The following is a 20,159-nucleotide window of genomic DNA, read 5'->3' on the forward strand; positions in this document are numbered from 1 at the left end:
ACCTTAAGGTTACACGCCATCATTAATTACTCCATGCAGTTAAATACAATTTCTATATCAGAATAAATTTTGTGAAAAAATACAACACTGTCGAGAGGGTCATGTGACTACCAATTCTAGGGAGTGCCCTCAACTGACAAGTACAGTGTAAAAAATCTACATAGGCTTGACCACAACATTTTTCAGTTAAAGCGATCTGCTAAATGTGGCATCATAAACTGATGTTAACATGTGACAGGTGTTTTACAGGTGAGACACGTGCGACAGGTGAGACAATAGCACCTGTATCCATAACAAGATAATTGTATCTTCCCATTCCACTTGTAATCCCACTTTTGTGTAAAAGTACACTCGCCCTTGATACAGGAGTCATATTGATCACAAGGATCTGAAGCATCACAAACTACCAGCTATGATGGAGTAGACTGAGCCACCTGAATACGAGTTATGCTGTGCTTTATATCCAAGAATATAAAATATAAAGTATCAGGGACGTAGCTAGTGGGGGGGGGGGCAAGGGACAGTTGACCCCCAAAAATAAATCTGGTAAAAATAAAATAGAAACTGACTGGTTATTGAAATTGATGTTTAAGTATATAACCTCCCTGAAATGGCTGCAAAATGGTATTTGAAAATTTCCAGGGACCCAGTAGTATCTTGCACCTTCCTTGCTCATTCGTTTCAAGAATTCACTGTGGTGCTGTAAGATGGTGTAGTATGGTGTGGTGTGGGTATGGTGCGGTGTGGGTTGGTGCGGTGTGGGTTGGTGCAGTGTGGTGTGGGTTGGTGTGTTGTGGGGTGGTGTGGTGTGTTATGGGGTGTTGTACAGTGTGGTGGTATGGTGTGGGATAGTGTGGGATGCTGTGGTGCAGTGCTGTGTGGTGGTGTGCAGTGCTGTGTGGTGTGGTGTGGTGGTATGGTGTGGGATAGTGGAATGCAGTGTGGTGGTGGTGTGGTGCGTTTTGGGGTGGTGTGGTGCGTTATGGGGTGGGTGGTGTGGTACAGTGTGGTGTGGTGGTATGGTGTGGGATGTTGTGGGTGTGGTGTGATGCAGTGTGGTGGTATGGTGTGGGATAGTGTGAGATGCTGTGGGTGTGGTGTGGTGTGGTGTGGTGCAGTGCTGTACAGTGGTGTGGTGTGATATGATGCATTGCTGTGCAGTGTTGTGCAGTGTGCGGGATGCTGTGGGTGTGGTGTGGTGTGATGCATTGCTGTGCAGTGTTGTGCGGTGCAGGATGCTGTGGGTGTGGTGTGGTGTGATGCATTGCTGTGCAGTGTTGTGCAGTGTGGGATGCTGTGGGTGTGGTGTGGTGTGATGCATTGCTGTGCAGTGTTGTGATGCATTGCTGTGCAGTGTTGTGCAGTGCGGGATGCTGTGGGTGTGGTGTGGTGTGATGCATTGCTGTACAGTGTTGTGCGGTGCAGGATGCTGTGGGTGTGGTGTGGTGTGGTGCATTGCTGTGCGGTGTTGTGCAGTGCGGGATGCTGTGGGTGTAGTGTGGTGTGGTGCAGGATGGGTTGGGTAACTGGTAACTTTACCTAACTGACTACTAAGATTTACATGTAGCTTATAAATTACTATTCTTACATAACAAACCACAGCTACAGCACTACAACCCATGTTAACGAGCACGTAGTATAACAGCAGTATTACAGCACTGATAATTAATCAGAACTGACAGCGGCATCAACGGCTTATCCACACACCGGCATAATGCACACATCGGCATTCCACACGTCACACAAGTCCAACTAGCTTACAACAGCTGCAGTTGGCTACTACATATATATAAATATATATATACCAAGCAGTCACCATGGAAACTACAACTGAAATCCTACACACGGTGGAAATGAGGAGCATGTGCCAGTACATGAGTTTTTTGTTAACAGTCTGGCAGTGTTAGTTGAATTACTCTTCTGGTTTTTTTTGTTCAAGGAACCAACGAAAAGTGGTGTACTGAGATATTATATAGGGTGTGGGGGGGGGGGGGGATCTAGTTGTAAAAAAAAAACCCCAACATTAAACATTGTTTTGTTTAACGAGCAATGTAAAGTGTTGTAAAGGAGGGGATCTAGTTGTAAAAAACCCAAAACATTAAAGTTTGTTTTGTTTTGTTTAACAACACCACTAGAGCACATTGATTTATTAAGCAATGTAAATTGTTGTACTGAGATATTATATAGGGGAGGGGTGGGGGGGGGGTTCTAGTTGTAAAAAAACAACATTAAAGTTTGTTTTCTTTAACGACACAACAAGAGCACATTGAATTATTAAGCAATGTAAAGTGTTGTACTTAGATATTATACGGGGGGGGGGGGGGGATCTAGTTGTAAAAAAACCCACATTAAAATTTGTTTTGTTAATCGTCAGCTATTGAATGTCAAACATTTGGGCACAACAGAGACTTGTCTTTTCTGAGTGCAAGAAGGTCATTTTAGTTGCACCGATGGTATGCAAATAAGCGGGTTTGACTGTATATGAACACTGGATGTTAGTCTAAATGGGTGGGGTTTTTTTGTAAATTTACATCATGAAAATCTTAGGATTTTTGTAATTTTCAATCAATAAGGGGAATATTAACTGGAATTGAATTCCCAGATTTCCGATAAAAAAAAATGTAAATAAGTGCGTTTGACTGTATATGAACACTAGATGTTGATCTAAATGTTTTTGTTTTGTTTTTTTAAATCGACATCATGAAAATCTTTGGATTTCTGTAATTTTCAATCAATTAGGGGAATATTAACCGGAATTGAATTCCCGGATTTCCTGTAAAAAAACCCAGACCCTGCCTGCCAATCCCTATGTCACTGTCGGTCCTCCCCATAACAGGCTTGCTTATAGCTCCGTTAATAAATAAATATATTTATATATATATATATATATATATATATATATATATATCATTTCCCAAACCAGATGATTATTGACCAACTGCACTGCCAGGCTGCATCAATCTGGAAAGCAAAGCGCTTTCTTAAATTAGTTAATGGAACAATGCTGAATTATTCAGACAATAAAACATCGACACCATATGCAGCGTACAGTAGTAACAGTAGCTGGTAGCCGGGGCCAGGTCTGACAAGGGTGTTTGTGCCACAGAAACATTCCGGTACGGCTGGTGGTATTGATCTTCGTACAGGACGGCTGGGGGGGAAAAGTGATCAATCTAAATTAACACATGATGCACTCTGTGTATTTTCTGAAACACGTGGAAAGTCACAGCGCAGGCCTTCTAACACAGCGGCTGTTAAAAAAGTTTGTTTCTGTTTACTAGAGCACACTCATTTATTAATCATCGGGTGTTGGAAGGAAATGTTTTATTTAACAACGCACTCAACACACTTTATTTACGGTTATATGGCGTCGGACATATGGTTAAGGACCACCGGTCGTGGTGTACTGGCTGGAACGAGAAATAGCCCAATGGGCTCATCGGTGTTGGAGGTCAAACATTTGGTAATTTTGACATACATGTATAGTCTTAGAAAGGAAACCCACATTTTCCCATTCAGGTCAGGTCATAGGGTTTTACGTGCAGTCAGAGCAAGCTGTTGTAGCACATGCCTGTTATGGGTGCATGGATTGACTTATGCCAGCTTCTCCATCCAAGACAGGAAAGTGGTTGGGGGGTATGTAGGAGATGGGACCACCCTCGCTTGGCAAGTGCAAAAGACCACAAGCAGCCCTACCAGGGTTAGTAACGGGTTGGGAGTGTGTTTGTGGTGTTAGTAAATTTTGAAAATAAGATTAAGTCCAAAAATTAAACAGTTTGCGGAATTTTGAGAGGTAAGTTTGACACATAATTTGATCGAAAGTAATTTGGATCTATTTCAATGATTTGACTTAGTTGGCCAAATTTTATTTTCCACATTAGTATCAACGGTTCTTTTATATGACCCATCCCATACACAGGATAGGACATGCCACAACATCTGATATACCAGAATGACCGTGCATCAGACAAGTCTCGACCTTGCAAATAGCAGCATTAAAAAGTGAAAAGTCATTTTTTTTAAGATCTAGAAGGTGAAATAGAAATAGATCTACTAAAAGCACCATTAAAAAAATTGCAGGTAATTCTGTTACAGTCTAATACCATAATGATCTGAAATACATCTCAAAGTCTGACCTCCCCATACCCCCGTTCATAATGATCTGAAATACATCTCAAAGTCTGACCTCCCCATACCCCTGTTCATAATGATCTGAAATACATCTCAAAGTCTGACCTCCTCATACCCCTGTTCATAATGATCTGAAATACATCTCAAAGTCTGACCTCCCCATACCCCTGTTCATAATGATCTGAAATACATCTCAAAGTCTGACCTCCTCATACCCCTGTTCATAATGATCTGAAATACATCTCAAAGTCTGACCTCCCCATACCCCTGTTCATAATGATCTGAAATACATCTCAAAGTCTGACCTCCCCATACCCCTGTTCATAATGATCTGAAATACATCTCAAAGTCTGACCTCCCCATACCCCTGTTCATAATGATCTGAAATACATCTCAAAGTCTGACCTCCCCATACCCCAGTTCATAATGATCTGAAATACATCTCAAAGTCTGACCTCCCCATACTCCCGTTCATAATGATCTGAAATACATCTCAAAGTCTGACCTCCCCCATCCCCCTGTTCATAATTAAACAAAATTAGTTCCACTTATTTTCAATGCATTCATTCATTGCTAATACAAGGCTTCTACAATTGATATAAAATCCACTAGCCATGGGATCAGTGATTTTTAAAATTTACTAGCCATGATTAAAAATTCACTAGCCTAACTTCACCTTTAAATTAATAAAATTTTACTAATTAATAGTAATAATCAAATATGTCACCTAAACAGGAAGATAGAGCTTAAAAACACTAACATTGGGGGGTTAGGGTGGGACAGGATGTTCATATTTACAAAATAGACTTAACTGCAACATCTGACCCAAAATATTCACTAGCCATCGGGCATGGCAATAGTAGTTATTTACTAGCCCAACATTGAATATCACTAGCCATGGGAGTGGGGCTACCATAATCTAGAAGTCCTGTCTGGCATGGCAATAGTAGTTATTTACTAGCCCAACATTGAATATCACTAGCCATGGGAGTGGGGCTACCATAATCTAGTAGTCCTGTCTGGCATGGCAATAGTAGTTATTTACTAGCCCAACATTGAATATCACTAGCCATGAGAGTGGGGCTACCATAATCTAGTAGTCCTGGCTAATAGAAGAAACTAGAAAACAAAAAGGGTTTGTTTCGTTTAAGCACACTGATTAATTAATCATCGGCTATTTGATGTCAAACATGTGGTAATTCTAGCTCGTAGACATCAGAGGAAACCCATTACATGTTTTCTAATGCAGCAAGGGATCTTTTATATGCACTTTTCCCCACAGACAGAAAAACAGATACCACATCCTTTGTGCAGTGGTTGTAATGAGAAAACCCCCAATCAGCTGAATGGATCCACCGAGGTGATAACGGTTAAGTAGCTCCATGTAGATACCCCTCCCCCCTCCCCCACTTACAACAAATCCTGGATCTGCATTTGATCAATGTGCTCTAGTGGTGTCGCTAAACAAAAAACCAACCTTCAACTGAAGACTACAAGTCAGAATGGACTAATCAATGTGCTCTAGTGGTGTCATTAAACAAAAACATTTTTTTAGAAGAGAATAGAGTAAATAGGGGACGATCTAGCTTAGTCAGTTGAGCACTCGTCATAGGATCAAACCAACTCAGTGGACCCATGCTACGACTGGCTTCTTCCCGTCCCAACCAGTGCACCATGAATGGTATATCAAAGGTTCTGGTGTGTACTGTCCTGTCTGTGGGAAAGTGCATATAAAAATTCCATTGCTGCTAATGGAAAAATGTAGTGGGTTTTCTTTGAAGACTACCAGTCAAAACTTAACAAATGTTTCACATCCAATAGCCAAAAATGGATTAATTAATGTGCTCTAGTGGTGTTGCTAAACAAAACAAACTTCACAACTGAAGACTATCATATCAGAATCATAAAATGCCTGACATCCAATAGCCAAAGATGAATTAATCAATGTGCTCTAGTGGTGTCGCTAAACAAAACAAATTTCACAACTGAAGACTATCATATCAGAATCATAAAATGCCTGACATCCAATAGCCAAAGATGGATTAATCAATGTGCTCTAGTGGTGTCGCTAAACAAAACAAACTTCACAACTGAAGACTATCATATCAGAATCATAAAATGTCTGACATCCAATAGCCAACAATGGATTAATCAATGTGCTCTAGTGGTGCCGCTAAACAAAACAAACTTTTGTTTTTAGAGGAGTAAGCACCTTTAATTCAAAGTAATTCCCCACCCAGTCCAGACATAATGCTACTCAAGCACATCCATTAGCCTTCTAAATACTCGCATGCTCCCAAATGTATTCCAAATCTTTATTAATAATTGGCATGGTAAATTATTTCCGCTAAACCTCATAATTTGATCTGTCTCAATACCCAGTACAATTTAACGGAAAGCTATGAAAATTATGAGTAAAGAATCATGGTAGAATGCCAAGAATATGAATGTACATATAAATGTATACTAATGTTTCTCCTAACCTCCCCATACAATATCATTCTCTCAACCCCACAACCGGCCTCGGTGGCACAGTGGTTAAGCCATCGGACTACAGGCTGGTAGGTACAGGGTTCACAGCCCGGTTCCGGCTCCAACCCAGAGCGAGTTCTTAAGGGCTCAATGGGTAGGTGTACGACCACTACATCCTCTTCTCTCTCACTAACCACTAACCAACTAACAGCTAACCCACTGTCCTGGACAGACAGCCCAGATAGCTGAGGTGTGTGACCAGGACAGTGTGCTTGAACCTTAATTGGATATAAGCACGAAAATAAGTTGAAATGAATGAATCAATCAACCCCACAAGACATTAAACAAAACACTATAATTTGCATACAGTCTGTGTCAGATATGAGTTTGTTTGTTTTGTTTAATGATACCACTAGAGCACATTGATTTATTAATCATCGGCTATTGGATGTCAAACATATGGTCATTTTGACATAGAGAGGAAACCTGCTACATTTTGGGTGTCATGTACACTTATAGAAGGATATATTTTAAGATATATTTTAATAATGTTTATTAAATTATTAAATATTTGCATAATGTCATAACAATAATTTCAAAAAGGAGTATAAAATTATTAGACTAAGCACAAACAGATAATACATATTACTGAATTTTTTTTTTTTTTTTTATATCTAAAACTAAAATCCAGGTATTTTAGAAAAATCCACTAACCATGGGATTGATGATTTTTAAAATTCACTAGCCTTTATTGAATATCCACTAGCCCTACTTCTGTATGTATATTAGGGTTCTAGAATTAAAATTAAAAATCACTTCCCATACTGACCGATGGTTAAATATTTACTGGTCATGATAAAAAATTCACTTGCTAAATTTTAATCACTGATAAAACCAATACAAGAAAGTAAATAATTTTTCATTGTATAATTTCAAATACTGATATAACAGATTGTGTCTGATAGGGTTTTTTTTACACAACAGATGGGTAGATTAGTCAGAAAAAATTTAGTTAGCTAAAAGGATATATATATACAGTGAAACCTCGATAATCCGGACTCCAGTAGTCCGGAAAATCTGCCTTACGGACAGCAAAACCAAAAAACGAACTTCTTATGTTGTAAATGTGTTCGTTAATCCGGAAATTCGGCTTCCGGAACCGGACGGCCATTATTCAAAACGAACTGTAAAAAATAACAGCTTAATGCTTCGTTTAACCGGAGGCCATTTAAGAACTTGAAATCGTTTGATTGCAGATTAATTAGTAACTGCACCAATGTTGTGTGAACCGTAGCCGTCAACATGGCTGCACAGGATATCACACCTCGGTTTTGTTTGAAGCGTGGCTGCGTAGTGTTCACTTATCTGCGGTCGTTAACACATGCCTTTGAACAGTTAATTAATTGGAATTGTCTATGCTTGGGAATGCTGGTTTGAGCAACAGTAATCAACTGGAGATTGCATAAAACATCCGTCGATGTTACTTTGGCACTTTGCCAATAAATGGAACCCTCTTTATTTTTTTTACGAAAGAAAGAAATGTTTTATTTAACGACGCACTCAACACATTTTATTTACGGTTATATGGCGTCAGACATATGATTAAGGACCACACAGATTTTGAGAGGAAACCCGCTGTCACCATTACATGGGCTACTCTTCCGATTAGCAGCAAGGGATCTTTTATTTGCGCTTCCCACAGGCAGGATAGCACAAACCATGGCCTTTGTTGAACCAGTTATGGATCACTGGTCGGTGCAAGTGGTTTACACCTACCCATTGAGCCTTGCGGAGCACTCACTCAGGGTTTGGAGTCGGTATCTGGATTAAAAATTCCATGCCTCGACTGGGATCCGAACCCAGTACCTACCAGCTTGTAGACCGATGGCCTGCCACGACGCCGGTTTTTTTTTACGAATATACTACACTATAAGGGACAACCCCCTTCAAATTAGATAGATAAGCTATAATAACTCCCCCTCTGGCCTTGTATTTCATTATAATCCAAGGCTGGGGGGGGGGGGGGGAACAGTGGTGGCTCTGAAAAGACGTTGGTTGCATTACACTCGATTAGGATGCTAGGACAATAGGAACAACCTAAACACCATAATAGGGAACACATACAATACAACATGCTCTGCAACAGTACACAGGGTGCATTGCCTAATCATAACTGCACCCGCACACAGTTAATGGCCCAGCACGTACTCTAATAAGGAGCTGAACAAAAGAATATCAGCTCAGAGTACAAAAATTGCACTGCACCCAGGGAATGGCTGAACAAAAGAATATCAGCCTACCCTACCCAAACCCCAAAAAGCTGCTTGTGTGTACTTGGTGATTTGGAGATGGAGGAATAACAACGGCTACAAGACCGACACAACGATCTGGACCCCATGAAACGGCCGCCTACCTACCGGTGGTACCACATTGCACGAGTCTCCCCTGGGTTGTCATGCCACGACCAGAAGCGGTCAGGCCCTTTCTCAGGGCCCGATGGGCAACCTAGGGAGACACCACAGCAACACCTAGGTCTAATTAACGAGCTACTCTCGATATACTAAAGTCAAAACTTATACTAGCTCTACTACCCTTTACAGTTTAGACTGACCATTCAAAATTCGCGCCAAAATTCCTTCAAATCAAAACTGCGCACCTTTTCTCTTTGGCATATTAACTGCTCCATTCAAAATTCCATAGCACCACCACCCACCCCCGCCTGCTACCGATCCCGGTCGGACTGCTGGTGCTCCCTTGCACCTGCCAGTGCAGGCAGTCACTCCTTCACCCCCCCCCCCCCAACTTTCTGTCTTGGACGACAGAGCTTGCTCTGCAAGCACTTGCGCCCACGACAGGCGTGCACTACAACAGCTTGCTCTGAATGTGCACGTTAAACCCTATGACATGACATGACACACTTTGGCACAAATCGCTTTTTATTGTCATGGCTAGCCAACAGAAAAAACTAAAACGTCACGAAATTACAGCATTTGAGAAACGAGAAATATCGAATACAAAAGCCAGTCTAGACAGCATGTGGATGACTTCAGATCTGTTTTGTGATTGGCTGAGAGCGTTTGATCGGCAAATGAAGTCACGCGGCCAACATGTGATTCTCCTTGTTGATAATGCCGTTGTTGATAATGTGTACTGTATACAATGTATGTTTTAAAAATAAAATGTGTAGTTGAATTTTATATTTTTTACTTTTTTATTAGTGGTTTGTAATTCAAGGGAGATTACTTTATGGACGATTCAGTACTCCGGAAATTCATTAGTCCGGACGTTTTTAAAAAAACCCATACTGTCCGGATTATCGAGGTTTCACTGTATATGTAAATATTTTAAGTCTTAGATTAAGTATACTTAACTAGAAAAAAACCAACAATGTTTAGAAATGGTTTGAAGAGTTCTCCCTAGTCAAAAGAAAATGAATCTTCAGAAATGTTAAAAGTTAGTTTTGTTTGACAACATCACTAGATCACATTGATTTATTAATCATCGGCTATTGGATGTTAAACATTTGGTCATTTTGACATATACTCTTAGAGATTGAAGACGAAGGAAATGTTTTATTTAACGACACACTCAACACATTGTATTTACAGTTATATGGCGTCAGACATATGGTTAAGGAACACACAGATATTGAGAGAGGAAATCCGCTGTTGCCACTTCATGGGCTACTCTTTTCGATTAGAAGTAAGGGATCTTTTATGTGCACCACCCCACAGACAGGGTAGTACATACCATGGCCTTTGATATACCAGTCATAGTGCACAAGCTAGAACGAGAAATAGCCCAATGGGCCCATCAATGGAGATCCATCCCACACCAACCTCACACCAAGCGAGCGCCTTACTACTGGGCTACATCCTGTCTCTTTAGAGATTGAAACCAGCTATATTTTTCCATTAGTAGCAAGGGATCTTCTTCACTGGCGTAGGAAACAGGGTGGCAAGGGGGGCATGTGCCCTCCCCCCCCCCTCACTTTTCAGATATTTTGCTTTCTATTTACTTTATAATAGTGTAAAAGTGTGTAAATATAAGTGTGTGCCCCCCCCCCCCCCCACCACTTTTTTGCACCTTCCTACGCTCGAGGTTATATGCACCATCCTACACACAGGATATCACATACCATGGCCTTTGATATCAGAAATGTTAGACATTCTTCTATAGGCATACAACATGTAGGAAAGGGGCAAATGCCTAGATACCTGCCTCTGGGCAGGGAGAGAAAATTAAGTTGTTTTCTACAGGTATTTCGGGTATGTAATGTCGAAACATTCTTCACTGGTAAAGGAAAGGTTACAGTTAAAGCTTGTTTTGTTTAAAGAAACCACTAGAGAAGATTATTTTTTTTTTTAATCATTAATTATTGGATGTCGACCATTTCATACTTAGCTGTGTTCACACTTACAGAACTTAAACTGTTTTAACTATAATAGTGTAGCTAAAACACTTGTGGTCGGAAATGACGAGCATTATGTTATAACACGTGTATTAGCTAAACCGGTATATGGTGGAAGTGTAGTTAGTTATCCTCACGTGTTAGGTCATTGCCAACGTGCCTACTGCTTATTCTGACTGTGACATTATTGTCACTTCTGCCATATACTAGTTTAGCTAAAACAGTTTGCGTTCACACTTACATTTAAACTGTTTCAGTCATACCAGTTTAACTAAACCACATGCCGAAGTGAACAAGCAACATTTGTCCATCAGTAGCAAGGGACCTTTTATATGCACCATCCCACAGACAGGATAGCACATACCACAGTCCTTTGATATACCAGTTGTGGTGCACTGGCTGGAATGAGAAAAAGCCCAACAGACCCACTGATGGGAATCGATCCTAGATGGACCGTGCATCAAGCGAGTGCTTTACCATTGGGCTATGTCCCATCCCAAAACCATCAAAAGCTGAAGTCAGAGGTAATGGGCTATAAGACACTCTAATAGGCTCCAATACCATGCATCAACAGCTACCTGGACTACATTATAAATGTGAATACCATAGTTGAATGGTAAATAATACAATGGTACCACCAAGACGATTCGATCCTATGACCCATTACACCTCATGCGATCCATGTAGTCACCGTGACAGCGACCCAGAGAGCTATGCCATCAGGTGCTTCAGCTTCTGTTAAAGAGTCAGCCCAAGCTGGATTGGTCGATGGTAGAGTCTAGACTGTAACTGCCAAGGGTGAGGCAACCCTAACAGAAACCTCAGAGATATTAGGTGCTCTAGTTGTGTCATTAAATAACACAATCTTTACCAACAAACCCCAGTACCATGCATCAACAGCTATTGGGACTGCATGATAAATGTTAAATGATAAATAATACACAGGGACATCACAAAGAGGATTTGATCCTACAACCCACCACACCTAATGTGATCAATAACGTCATTTTAAGTCAATGAGCTACATCTTGCTTACTGACCTCGGTGGCGCAGTGGTTAAGCCATCAGACTACAGACTGGTAGGTACAGGGTGCCCAGCCCAGTACCGGCTCCAACCCAGAGTGAGTTCTGAAGGGCTCAATGGGCAGGTGTAAGACCACTACACCCTCTTCTCTCTCACTAACCAACTAACAACTAACAACTAACCCATTGGACAGACAGCCCCGATAGCTGAGGTGTGTGCCCAGGACAGCGTGCTTGAATCTTAATTGGATATAAGCACAAAAATAAGTGGAAATGAATGAACATCTTGCTTCCCATACAAACAAACACATGATGGCCATTCTTTTCTCATGCTAAGAGTACTTGTGGCAGCCATTATTATGCAGATGAATCTAGAGATGATGAGCAGACCAATACAAACAAAACACCTACTAAAAACCACCACCATCAGAACAGAGAGGCAAAATAAAGAAACAAGAAAAACCCCACAATTACCACGAGCGAATCTATATCACTGAGGCCAGAAACAATTTTGCGAATCCTTCCCATCCTCCGATTGTTTGTGTCATGCATTATTCCGCCGTCCGTCTTGTAATCCATTCATTTCCTTCCCGTGCTACTGGAGGTCGCGTCCAACCATGTTCGACGCATCTGTTGAGACGGCGTCATGACGCACACACACTCACAAACACACAAAACTCACAAACACAGGTACGTCACTGCTGTGAAGTCCAGCCCATGTTTCCTACGGTGAAGAGAACGCTTTCAAAAGAGCCGACATCGGTGACAATGAAAGAACAATCCGCAGCAAGTCGGCCATGATAGATAAATAATGCCAAACACCCAGCCCATAATTCCCTGATCAGCCTCGTCGTAATTGGGTCAGAGTTGGGTCTGCCTTCTCTCGAACCAACAGCCATTGAGAGAGGAAAATCAATAGTTCTCCACCAGCATTGGTTCACAGTGAGGTGGTACAGCGGTTGCTTCAGATCAGTGGTGGATTTCATCTCACTCAACACAATCGGGAGAAAAACATGGCTCAATTCACTGATAGCTTCTTACATATGTATGTACCAGGACGGAATGAAAGGACAGGAAAGACGTACTTTGACAAACCTCAACACAATCAGGAGAAAAACATGGCTCAATTGACGGATGGCTTCTTACATATGTATGTACCATTATGGAATGAAAGGACAGAAAAGGCATACTTTGACAAAACTCAACACAATCAGGAGAAAAACATGGCTCAATTGACAGATGGTTTCTTACATATGTATGTACAAGGACGAAATGAAAGGACAGGAAAGCCGTACTCTGATAACACCCCAGTACAATCGGGGAGAAAGTTAAAGTTTGTTTTGTTTTGTTTAACACAACTCGAGCACATTGATGTATACATCATTGGCTATTGGATGTCAAACATTTGGTAATTTTGACATATAGTCTTGGAGAAGAAACCCGCTAAATTTTTCCATTAATAGCAAGGGATCTTTTACACGCACCATCCCACAGACAGGACAGCAAATACCATGGCCTTAGATATACCAGTCATGGTGCACTGGTTGGAACGAGCAATCGAGAGAAAAACATGGCTCAATTGACTTATGGCTTCTTATATAAAAGGAAATGGTTTATTTAATGACACACTCAACACATTTTATTTATGGTTATATGGCGTCAGACATATGGTTAAGAATCACACAGATATTGAGAGAGGAAACCCACTGTCATCACTTCACTTCACTTCTCTTCGATTAGCAGCAAGGGATCTTTTATATGCACCATCCCACAGACAAGATAGTACATACCACGGCCTTTGTTACACCAGTTGTTGAGCACTGGCTGGAGCGAGAAATAGCCTAATGGGTGCTTCTTACATATGTACCAGGACGGAATTAAGGACAGGAAAGGCATACTTTGACAATACCTTAGCACATTTTAAATTAGTTGTCTGATGTCGTTTGTTGTGACGCTGCCTAATCTGCAGCCATTATATTCACTTTCCCTCACAGGACAGCACATACCATGCCTATGATATATTAACTGTATACATGTATGTATCTTACAGAAAAAAAGGATAAAGTTTGTTTTGTTTAACAACACCACTAGAGCACATCAATTTATTAATCATCGGCTACTAAATGTCAAACATTTGGTAACTTTGACATATAGTCTTAGAAAGAAAACCAGATACATTTTTCCATTAGCAGCAAGGTATCTGTTAAATGCATCATCCCACACACAAGATAGCAGGATATACCAGTTGTGAACTGGCTAGAACGAGAAATAGCCCAATGGGTCCATCATCAGGGATCGAAACCTGACCAACTGGGCATCTGGTGAGCACTTTATTACTGGGATACATCTGGCCCCACATCTGTACCAGGACAGAATAAAAGGACAGGAAAGGCATACTTTGACAACACCTCAGCAAATTTTAAATTATGGCTGTCGTCTGCTGCGACATTCTGAACAGTGAAGAGTGAAAATCTGCTGTCATACCATTTAAGCAGTAAGGTTTTCTGTTATATGCACTTTCCCTCAGACAGGACAGCACATACCAAGGCCTTAATAAAAAAATTCCTTCCTTCCTTCCTTTCTTCATTCTCTCTCTTAAAAAATGATCTGCAATTCTGGTGAGCTGGGTTAGGAAGCAAATTTCTATTTCACCTACTATAGGTCTCAAAAAACATTAACCCCATTTTGATTTTTGCTATAGGCTGCCATTTCGAGTCCTGCATCACTGTAAAGCTGGGGACTGTAAAGCCTGACACACATGATACAACTTGACATTACGCATGCTTCATTACAGAGTGAAATTGTAATAAAATGCTTCATTATTAATCACCATCAGACTGAGGGACAATCCACACATCAATATCTGAATGCTTGCATAGATTGGGCCAGCCGCTGGTATATGTTCAACATGCAATATTGACGCTGTAAATCTCCACAGACTACCTGTCATTACATGCATTGTTATGGGCAAGAACAAAACAGATGCAATACGTAGAGCTGCATTCGTTTTGTCTAGTTTTATGATTATTGATATTTCACTGATACAATGTATACAGGTGTGTGAGTGTGTGTGTGTGTGTGTGTGTGTGTGTATATATATGTGTGTGTGTGAGTGAGTGTGTGTGTATGTGTATGTCAGTGCAGAGTATCACGATGACAATGAATAAACTCCATCTGTTCATACATAATGCAGAGCTCTGCACTGCCCTGATGGTAAACCTTAGAACTCGGTTTGTATGTGTGGTGTATGTCGGTGCAGAGCATTCAAACTGACAATGAACAATGAAGTCTGGATTTTTTGTTTCTCCCTTAATATTCATTATGTGTTCCACTCTTCCCTTGGAGTGTTTTGAGATATACATGTAAACAGGAGATCCTCTATAGATAAATTTTTTTTAATAATAATAAAAAAAGAAGGAAGTAAAAAAACAACCCACTGTCCTGTTAAAAGCCCTGTCACACCAGAGCTGCGTCCTCACAGAGACCGTGCGGCGTCCACGAAAAATGCAGAATGCCAAGGTACGCGCAGTAGGGTCTCTTAGAGTGTAGAAGCATCTCCGTGGCATCTCCATTGGACACCGTGGGGTCTCCTAGGTCTCCATGCAACGGCGCACACTTTGTGCATGCACAAAGTACGCGCCATGGCTCGGCATTGTGAACAATGTAGGATCGTCGTAGCAGTGCAGTTAGGTCTCCTAGAGCGGCACAGGAACACCGTGGGCACGCCCCATGGATGCACATGGTTGCAGCTGTAGACGGTGGCGCTTGCACGGAGACCTCACAGAGTCCATGGAGATGTCACTGCGTCTCTACCGCGTCCTTATGGCGCATCCTCTTGCGCTTGCACGTAGTGTTATTGATTCTATTGCACTCTCACAGCGATCATTACGCTCCTACGGTGTCCATCAGTGTTTGCAGGGCGCTGAAACAGTGCTGCCAGTGCGTTGTGATCAAACCCCACAAAAATTATGTAAACGCATCCTAATCATTGTCACCCTCATCACCACGTCTGTTGTACACCAGCAAGCCGGGCTACTCCTCGCCTACATGCACGTCGAGCAGGTCCAGGATGATACAAACGTTGTGCACCTCATTCAGGGACGGAGGCGGAGGAGGGCCTAGTGGCATAGGAGGGTCTGGGTACGGCAGTGGCTGGACGTCAGCAGGAGGTTGCAGTATGGTCACTATCATTGGCTCATGCCTAAGCTGCTGTATGAAGACCCTGGCCAGTTACTTCAATTTCCTCTGTGTGCCACCCGACATGTTCGATGAGCTTCTCGGCAGATTGGGTTCACTAATCACCAAACAAGACGCCCGGAATGGAAAAGCCCTCGAACCAGGTTTGAAGCCGGCTACGACATTGCGCTACCTGGCTTCCGGAGACAGGTATGCCAGCATGAAGTTCGACTTTAGAGTACCTCACAATACCATGTCTGTGTGTGTACGTGAACTGTGCCAGGCTATCATCGATGAGTACAAGGATGAGTGCATCCTGTGTCCTACCACCGTAGCAGAATGGCTTACAATTTCTGCGGAATTTGGACACAGATGGAATGTGTCCCATGCATGTGCCGCGTTTGATGGGGAAAACGTAGCCTGCAGACATCCTCAGAACAGTGGCAACCTGTACTTCAACTACCAAAGTTTCTTCTCCATTGTGCTAATGGGCCTGGTAGACACTGACTACAAGTTTCTGTGGATTGATGTAGGCGGCTATGGGCTCAGATTTTCAACGCGTCCAAGCTGAAGGAGTGCCTGGAGGGCAACAGCATCAGCTTTCCTGCATCCTCTTTGGCAGCAGTGAGGTCCATGAAGGTCTTGGCCTTCTTCTGTGGCTGGGTGGAAGGGCTGTGTGACCTAGACGAGGCCCTGGAGGTGGACGGACTGCTCGACTGAGAGATCCGCATTGGAGACTGAGGCGGCTTCTTCCCTGCTTGCTGAGGCAATGGCGGTGACCTGGGACTGTGTGGCTCAGAACTCGGTGTCGTCCTCTTCCCTCTGTCTTTGCCCCTGGTGGCTTTCTTCTTGTCAGCCATCCTGATGTAAAGTTATGAAGTTAAAAGATATAAGTAAAGTTAAAATATACAAGTTGACGTGGACTGTAGAGACGAGTGAAAGCAACTGATGACGGTGTTTGAATGTCGCAGCTTTTACACAGTCCGCGCAGATGCAGTACGAACGTTTTGGGTACGCCGTCTGTGCAGTGTGCGCAGTGACAACTACTAGCATGCCGTGAACGCACCGTGAGCATTTCGTGAGTACACACTCAATCACCAAGTAAAACTCTGAGAACGCGGTAGCACGCCACGGGTGCTCCATAGAAAGTCGTGATTTTTAAAATTTAATATTCATTAACTTCCCTGCGAGTGTGTTGAGATATTTAAGTATTGTCTGTTATTTCTTTTATATTCATCGGGGTAAAACTAAAAACAGTCATCCACAAACTGTGTGTTCTCACATAAGTTTGCGGATGACATGTTTTGTTCATACCCAGATGAACGTAAAAGAAATAACAGACAATACTTATAATTAAATTTGAATCATACTCGCTAATAACATTAAAAATTCATACTTTTATTTTGAATTATGTTTGGTCCATAAACAATAACACTCAATAAGACAACATGCTCATATAAAATGACATCATCAGATATGACATTCCCCGACGACATAATTTTTACGTTCATGTAGAAATTAACAAACTCTGGTTGCTATGCCTGGACCAATGGAATGACATTACGTTGTAATGAATGTAACCGAAATTTAATTGTCATGTGTACATACAATGTTACTTTTAAAAAAACCCAACATATTAAGTGGGTATGGGGACGGTATGTCAATTATTATTTACTAAAACATTAATTGTAGAAGCAGCTAAAATTTAGTTATATCCATAAACAGGATCTGTGGAACGTGTCCTAAGATAATGCAGAGCAAAGTGCTCTATAACAAGATCTTAAGGCATGGAATTCTTTTTGTGGAAGAAAGGAATGTTTTATTTAACACAATCAATAGGGGTCGAAATTAACACTCGGGGGGTGGGGGGGAGGGGAGGGGGTGGCCTTTGGCCCCAGGTGTGTAGAGATCACTGGAGACAAGTACAATTTAAAATGATGCTAGTCCAACACTGATTTATCAATCACCCGCTATTGGACATCAAACGTATTAATTCTATATATAGTCTTACAGAGGAAACCTGCTGCAGTTTTCCATTATTAGAACGGAATCCCCACAGACAGGATAGCACATTCCTCAGCCTTTGTCCAGTTGTGGTGTATTGGTTGGAAAGAAAGGTTTTATTTAACGACGCACTTAACACATTTTATTTACGGTTATATGGCGTCAGACATATGGTTAAGGACCACACAGATTGTGAGAGGAAACCCGCTGTCGCCACTACATGGTCGCCTCTTTCTGATTAGCAGCAAGGGATCTTTTATTTGCACTTCCCACAGGCAGGATAGCACAAACCATGGCCTTTGTTGAACCAGTTATGGATCACTGGTCGGTGCAAGTGGTTTACACCTACTCATTGAGCCTTGCGGAACAATCACTAAGGGTTTGGAGTCGGTATCTGGATTAAAAATCCCATGCCTCGACTGGGATCCAAATCCAGTACCTACCAGCCTGTAGACCGATAGCCTACCATGACGCCACCGAGGCCAGTCGTATTGGTTGGAATGAGAAAAATACCTATACGCCGTATGATTCCACTGACGCAAGCACCTAAAGCTAGCACTTAAATGACTGAGGTAAATCCCACCCCGACAAGACGGGTAAGGCATGGAATTCTTTTTTGTGGCAGGAAGGAATGTTTTATTTAACGACACACTCAAAAGGGGTTGAAACTAACACTCGGTCCCTCACCCAAGGCATTTAGAAATCAGTGGGGACAAGTACAATTTAAAATTATTCCAGTCCTCTGAGCCAGTAATGCTGAACAGATGTGACCCAAATTCAAGTGAAAGTTTGTTTTGTTTAACGACACCACTAGAGCACATTAATTTATTAATCACTGGCTATTGGATGTCAAACGTGGTAATTCTTATATATAGTCTTAGAGAGGAAACTTGCCTGTCCTCTGGGCCAGTAATGCTAATAGATGTGATGCAAATTTAAGTGAAAGTTTGTTTTGTTTAACGACACCACTAGAGCACACTGATTTATTAATCACTGGCTACTGGATGTCAAACATGTGGTAATTGTTATATATAGTCTTAGAGAGGAAACCTGCCAGTCCTCTGGGCCAGTAATGCTGAACAGATGTGACCCAAATTTAAGTGAAAGTTTGTTTTGTTTAACGACACCACTAGAGCACACTGATTTATTAATCACTGGCTACTGGATGTCAAACATGTGGTAATTGTTATATATAGTCTTAGAGAGGAAACCTGCCTATCCTCTGGGCCAGTAATGCTGAACAGATGTGACCCAAATTTAAGTGAAAGTTTGTTTTGTTTAACGACACCACTAGAGCACATTAATTTATTAATCACTGGCTATTTTGACTCTAGCTACTGGTACTATAAGCATATCTTCATGAAACAAAACATATTTTGACTCTAGATACTGGTGCTGCAAGCATATCTTCATTAAACAAAACAGACTTTGACTCTAGATACTAGTGCTGCAAGCATATCTTCATGAAACAAAACAGACTTTGTCTCTAGCTACTGGTGCTATAAGCATATCTTCATGAAACAAAACATATTTTGACTCTAGATACTGGTGCTGCAAGCATATCTTCATTAAACAAAACAGACTTTGACTCTAGATACTAGTGCTGCAAGCATATCTTCATGAAACAAAACAGACTTTGTCTCCAGATACTGGTGCTGCAAGCATATCTTCATGAAACAAAACAAGACTCTGACTCTAGATACTGGTGCTGCAAGCATATCTTCATGAAACAAAACAGACTTTGACTCCAGATACTGGTGCTACAAGCATATCTTCATTAAACAAAACAGACTTTGACTATAGATACTGGTGCTGCAAGCATATCTTCATTAAACAAAACAGACTCTGACTCTAGATACTGGTGCTGCAAGCATATCTTCATGAAACAAAACATATTTTGACTCTTAGATACTGGTGCTGCAAGCATATCTTCATGAAATAA

At 41.5% G+C, this 20,159-nt stretch overlaps 1 protein-coding gene across 2 annotated transcripts in view; it reads right to left on the reverse strand.

Annotated features, from left to right (window-relative positions):
• Positions 1 to 20,159, reverse strand: part of LOC121387576 (voltage-dependent L-type calcium channel subunit beta-1-like) — a 69,518-nt gene that overhangs the window by 22,879 nt on the left and 26,480 nt on the right. The window contains exon 1 of one of the 2 annotated variants that reach the window (XM_041518736.1): positions 12,512 to 12,861. The exons of the other annotated variant lie outside the window; for it this stretch is intronic. Coding sequence (XP_041374670.1) covers positions 12,512 to 12,616 — 105 coding nt within the window. The 5' untranslated portion in view covers positions 12,617 to 12,861. Of the gene's footprint in view, positions 1 to 12,511; positions 12,862 to 20,159 lie in introns of those variants that run through there. 2 annotated transcript variants of the gene reach the window in all.

Source organism: Gigantopelta aegis, chromosome 13 (assembly GCF_016097555.1).
Source record: "Gigantopelta aegis isolate Gae_Host chromosome 13, Gae_host_genome, whole genome shotgun sequence".
Lineage (NCBI taxonomy): Eukaryota > Metazoa > Mollusca > Gastropoda > Neomphalida > Peltospiridae > Gigantopelta > Gigantopelta aegis.